Source organism: Myotis davidii, unplaced genomic scaffold, assembly GCF_000327345.1.
Source record: "Myotis davidii unplaced genomic scaffold, ASM32734v1 scaffold143, whole genome shotgun sequence".
Classification (NCBI taxonomy): Eukaryota; Metazoa; Chordata; class Mammalia; order Chiroptera; family Vespertilionidae; genus Myotis; species Myotis davidii.
Window position 1 is genome coordinate 3,879,855 of NW_006294876.1, and position 6,610 is coordinate 3,886,464.

Consider the following 6,610-nt stretch of genomic DNA (forward strand, 5'->3'; position numbering starts at 1 on the left):
TAGAAATATATAGATTCATATATGTGCAATAATTAGATATACTTAAGAGGTTGTGCCTTCTTTCTACAGGTTAAATATGAAAATATGAACAATCATCTTCTTCTTTATACTAAATATACTTTTTGCCCCTCCTGTTATATTTCTTAGCTAGGCATCTGGGTATGAATCTAATGCAGACACTTGGCTTGTCTTTAGAAGTTATTGTCCTTTCATAATTAGCTGGTAGCTGATGAATTGTGTATATATTGGGATCATGGAAGTTGAGTATAGAGAATTGAATCAGGACAGGCCAGGAGATGGGCTTTTGAATATCAGATGACCAGAGAGAAATCACATTGACAGCAACGTGGCTTTATTCAACTACAAGTTAAAAACTTAAACACATTTTTTTTTAACCAGAAAATTTGCAATGCTTGTTTTTTTTTTTAATTTCCCAGTTTAAGTTAATCAGAAGCTTAAGTTCTGCTAAATTCTTATGGCTTGGCTTACAACTGATGATTACCATGGAGTTAGGGTACAGAGCATTCTTTTGGGTAAAATAACTCATTTGGGAGTTTTAATGCACTCTAGCTTGTTCCCCCACAGGGTGACTCCTAGTGACCTTACCTGGGCCATTATCTGTCATTGAGGTTGTTATCTTCTGGAGATTATATCTTTTATTTCAAAATATATTTTTTATTGATTTTTTACAGAGAGGAAGGGAGAGAGATAGTTAGAAATATCGATGAGAGAGAAACATCGATCAGCTGCCTCCTGCACATCTCTTACTGGGGATGTGCCCATAACCAAGGTACATGCCCTTGACCGGAATCAAACCTGGGACCTTTCAGTCCGCAGGCTGATGTTCTATCCACCGAGCCAAACCGGTTAGGGCTGGAGATTATATCTTATACCTTGAACTTCTCTACATTATGTAGTCTTCCATGATTGAAAGAGGTTATTATTTTTCATTCTTAGATGATACTTTCTAAATACAAACCTGGAATGCTTTTTTAAAAATTAGACCACTAAGATATTCACTTGGGTATTTAATCAAAGGGGATATACTGGAGTACATAACATTATATTTATCTGTAATGTTGTTTGTTCTGTTTTTCAGATGCTTGCTTATGTAATGCTCCTCTCTCTTTGATTTTTTTAAGCTCCAGAGGATAATGGAGTGTGTTATTTTCCTCCTTATCAGTTGCCTAAAGGAAGCCAGTGCCTGATTATTTATTTGATATTGTGTGATAGATTTCTAATTACTCTAATAGCATATTGGCCAAAAAATCATCTTTTAATTATAAAACATGTATTAAATTCTGTGTTGGTTTTTTTTTTTTTTTTGTACCTAGAGTGGTCCTGGGAAGTGAGGAAACATAAGTGAATGAGACATGGTTCTTCATCATGAGAGGATTTCATGGAGCAAATCAGATTTCCTTAAAATAATGAGCTTCCATTGATTTCTTTACTACAAAGACATGAAAGAAATTAAACAAACCAGGGTTCTCTGTACTTCAGAAGCTATCTGTAGACTGTTATTACTACAGAGTGACATTAGAGCAAATCACATTTGATTGCTAATGTTTAGACTTTTGGGCACTAGAATATAAAATTTAAAAAAAATAATCAAGAGATATCATTCACACATGTCTGGAATGGCCAGAAAGTTCAATGGAACATATCTTTGACCTATCACTGAAAGCATTTTCTATGGTGTGCCACATTTCTTATCCCCTTGTATTTTTAGATATCAAGAAATGAGAAAATGTGGAAAATTTGGTTTGATAAGGAAAACCCTGAGGAGGAACCTCTTCCAAATGCCTATGATAAATCTCTTGACTGCTTTAGACGCCTTCTTCTTATTAGATCCTGGTGTCCTGACAGAACCATTGCCCAGGTAACCATTAACGTCCCTATTAAAAAAATAAAAGACGCCTGGCTGGTGTGGCTCAGTGGTTGAGCATCAACCTATGAACCAGGAGGTCACATTTTGATTCCCAGTCAGGGCACATGCCCCGGTTGCAGACTCCATCCCCAGTGGGGGTGAGGGGGAGTGTGCAGGAGGCAGCCAGTCAATGATTCTCTCTCATCATTGATGTTTCTCTCTTAGTCTCTCTTCCTCTCTGAAAATCAATAAAAATATATTATAAAAAATTAAAAGACTATTTTTAAGGAGGCTGTTCTTTTAAATTTAAAGACATATTTAAAATGATAATCCCAATGAGAATTTTTTGTAGTCTTGCATATATTTTTCTAGCAATAGAATGTGAAAAATGAAAAAATAAATGAGGAATAAATGTACCGAGGTATACATGTAGGCTAAGCAATTTAATAATATTCTTTGGCCCAAACGGTACAAGAGTGAATGTTCTCAAGATTGGTGTGTAGGTATAGCATAAAGGTAATGTCTTATTCTTCTGTATCATTTTTTATATTAACACTGCGGACCAGTAGTTTTATTGCTAGCTTTATCCAGTGGCCAGATAAGTTTCTATTGAAAAAGTACAAAAACCGTTTTATATAAATGTTAAAGGCACGCTTTAAAATTAAATACCCATTGCATTTTGAAGTTATTTATTACATGGTCTTACAAACTAATATCTTTTTAAAGAATTCTCATGATTGGCCACAAGCCTTAGAACAGAAAACACGAGAATTCTCGTGACCGTCTGCAATGTGTTAACTCAAAAATGATATGGCTGCTCCATTTTGCTAGTAGTAAAACAATGTTCCCTTAAGTAGGAAGAATGTGAAGTTTCTAGGGAGAAGAGAGACTAGAAGGGAAGCAGAGCATTCCCAAACTTGTGTTCATTTCCCCAGAAAGTGTCACAGCCCTTGATGCAAGGAAGTAGGCTTGCCTAAACATTTTTAAATTGTATGTATTTTATATATGGTTTAAATGCGACTCCTACCTCCAAAAGATCCACCTTTTTAAAGACCTTTAATCTGCTGGTCTATTATCATGGACATTTACACATTAAAAAGAGTCATCGTATTTTGCCTTCACAATTAAAAGCTTAACTAATATTCCACATACATTGATTCTTCAAGGGTTTCTCCAAGTAAGCCAAGGGGTAACATAGGCAGGGTTTATAACAGAATGTAGGAAACATTCCCCTTCACTCTCCAGAGAGTGTTTAAACATGGAGTTACCATCTCCATGTCCACTAGATACTGTGCAAGAATGAAACAACTAGATTTGATGATTTATTGAAAAAAGGAAAAGGAGTTTTGCAACTCAGGACACTGAGATCACCTTTCCTTTAGTTTTTCTTCTCAACTTCATTACTTTTATTCTTCCCAAATGAATTCTATAACAGTTGCCTTATTTAAGGGCAGTGTAGAAGGTTCAAGTAGTTCCCTTCTCTCTCTCTCTCTCTCTCTCTCCCTCCCTCCCTGCCTGCCTCCTTCCCTCCTTTCTTTTTATGATTATTATTGAAATGGTCCAATGCTGAAATTTAAGCCTTCCATGCTCCTTTGTATCTTCATCCTGGCTTCTGACATACATAGGCTGATGATAGCATGACTTCCTAACTGGTCTCCTATAGTCACTCTTGTCCACTCTACTCTATCCTGTATATTCCAGAAGAAATGGAAGTATGATTATGTTTTTCCTGTAATGGCTTCCCATGGCTCTTACGGTCTTTAGAAGGTCCAGAAGTCTCCTCTGGAAGAAGGTCTCTCCCTCAAAAATTCTTATTCTTGGGTTGGACTCCTTTTGTAGTATTCAATCAGGTACCTTTTCCGGGAAGCATAGTAGAAGGTCTACAATGTAGACATATTCAATTCCCATTCCCCATAAGCAGCATCAGGCTCACTCTCAGCATTTCCTCTAAGCATGATTGCTCACCTCAGGGAATATTCAATTGCCTGGTTGCAAAAGTGATGCTCTGTCAGAGTTTCTACTTTCTCATATGTAAAATAGGGATAATAAAATCTATCCAGGATGATTGGAATAAATTTTAATCAAAATAGTGTATTTAATAGTAATAATGAATGTAATAATTATTGCGTATCAATATGAAAACATTGGGGTTTTTTTTTAGAGGGAAGGATGACAGCAGTGAAAAAAGATTACCAAATGAAAAAAATAGAAAATATATCATGATAAACATCTCTGCCCTCTAATAGTCAGGGTTACTGTGGACATCATTGAGATAATCTATACAAATGAATTTTGGAACCCACTCTGCATTGTACACGTAAAGGAGTTAGAACTAGTTTTGGTGACTGGTGTACTACTTTTGGCAGGCCCGCAAGTACATCATGGACTCCATGGGAGAAAACTATGCCGAAGGGGTGATCCTGGACTTGGAAAAGACGTGGGAGGAATCTGATCCACGGACACCACTCATCTGTCTCCTGTCTATGGGCTCAGATCCCACGGATTCCATCATCGCCTTGGGGAAGAGATTGAAAATAGAAACCCGTTATGTGTCCATGGGCCAAGGCCAGGAGGTCCACGCTCGCAAGCTCTTACAGCAGACTATGGCAAACGTGAGTCCAGTGTCTACATTTGTGTTATGTTGTTGACATTCAGTGGTTCTCAACCTTCCTAATGTCGCGGCCCTTTATTACAGTTCCTCATGTTGTGGTGACCCCCAACCATAAAATTATTTTCGTTGCTACTTCATAACTGTAATTTTGCTACTGTTATGAATCATAATGTAAATATCTGATATGCTCTATGTGTTTTCCGATGGTTGCGACCCACAGGTTGAGAACCGCTGTTTAACAATTACAGACAAGAACATATGACTTCAGAGTTTAAATTTACATACTGCATGATAAATTTTAAATTTTTCCAGCTGAGCCTTGACTTACGGAAAACTTACCCCACCGAACATCTAATTCCTAACCAGCTTGCATAATGCTAACCCCTACTCCAGATCCCAAACCCTCAGTGGGGTCCACAGCTCTGCCTCCTCTGCTATATGCCCCGCCAGCTCCACTCTCGGAATCTTCAGAACTCCAGAATCTACCTGTGCCTTTCTTGAATTGCAGAATGCATAATGGAGTCCCCCAGGCATGGCCCAGACCCCAAAGAGGCCAGGAATCTGCCATCACCTTGCAGTGGTGCCAGAGGTTCTAGGGCTCCTAAAACCCTTCATGGATTATAAACTCTAGTATGAAGAGTAAAGTGCTGAGGAATGGCCTGGGAGCCACCAAACACCGGAAAGCCCTTGCTGACCCTGCTCATGGGACAGTTAAGTCTAGAGTGGGGGCACTTTCAAGGACTTACGTTAGCAGGATGCTAAAAGTCCTCCATTTCATTTCTATGCCTGGGCTCCAGGACAAGGCACTCATGTGTTTGCTGTGGTCTAGCCCCCTCTGGGGTGTCCAGCTCAGCCTGGAGGATCCTTCCATCCTTGTTCCCCTCTCCTCCACTTTGGCTAAGTATGGTGGGGGCGCAGAACCACTGGCTTCTCATTCCTACTAGAGAACATGCAATCTGAGTTAAGATTCCTTTCTGGCCTTTTGTTGAACCTGACCTTAGTCCTCTTTCCTTGAGTCTGATTATCCCCCCTATCTCAAGACTCCTTCTGTGCCCTCCAGGGTCTCCCCTGATGGGGCAGGACTGGCTTTCTTACCATCCAACCCCAGACCTCTGGGCTTACCACTGGGCTCTAGGTCCTGACAGCTGAATCTAGAACCCCACCACTGTGCTGCATCTAGTCCCTTCCCTCTGGTCTAGAACTAAGGCCACTGGGTTTTAGAACTTCCATATTTACCTCGAGGCTTTACTATCCCAAGGCCGTGCCCTTCCCCCAGTTTTGGTGAAAGGGGAGGGGCCCTTAGGTGGGTTGTACTATGTCTAATGACCTTAGTTTGCAGTTGGGAGGCTGAAGGGGTCTGATTGAAGTGTTTCTGGAGAAGAAAAAGATTCATCTGTATTTAAGAATCCTGTGTTTAGTCTGACATAAGGGCTTGGTAGGCCTTGATCCTGGCCTCTTTCTCCTCTTCCCTCCCTCCTCTCTACCTTTTTTATTCATCCTTGTATACACTCCTGTACTTAGAACAAAAACACTAACATTAACAGGGCACTTCTTGAATTAAACATTTAATTGTGTAACTAATAATAATATGGTTTCAGGCAACTAAATTAGAATTTAAATGGGATATTTTTAGCCTTTATTTTATCCATGTTTTGTTTAGCAGTTTAAAGTAAAATTTAAAAAGTCTTTAATTTTAGCATGCTTATAACTTGTCAGAGTCAATAGCTTTTTAAAAGTTTTGTAGGAAAGGTTCAAGACATTATGACAGAATGAACCAACTACCCAATAGTAGGAAAATGAATGATCCGCAAGAAAAACTCAAAACATTTACTACAGAATGCAGCAATACAAAGCAACCTTGGCTACAGGATTCTGTAGGCAAATATTGAAACAGCAAAGTTCTCACATAAGAAACTTTATATTTGACTAGAGGCCCGGTGCACAAAAATTTGTGCACTGGCGGGGGGGTGTCCCTCAGCCCAGTCTGCACCTTCTCCAATCTGGGGCCCCTCGAGGGATGTCTGACTGCCTAAATGGGTCGTTGGACATCCCTCTCACAATCCAGGACTGCTGGCTCCCAACCGCTCACCTGCCTGCCTGCCTGATTGCCCATACCTCCTCCTCCCGCCCGG

The 6,610-nt window shown here is 39.6% G+C and overlaps 1 protein-coding gene across 1 annotated transcript in view; it reads left to right on the plus strand.

Moving 5' to 3' along the window:
- The window catches only part of DNAH5 (dynein, axonemal, heavy chain 5), a 190,913-nt gene that overhangs the window by 159,933 nt on the left and 24,370 nt on the right, over positions 1-6,610 (plus strand). The window contains exons 69-70 of the mRNA XM_015567634.1: positions 1,730-1,879; positions 4,234-4,479. Coding sequence (XP_015423120.1) covers positions 1,730-1,879; positions 4,234-4,479 — 396 coding nt within the window. The remainder of the gene's footprint in view (positions 1-1,729; positions 1,880-4,233; positions 4,480-6,610) is intronic.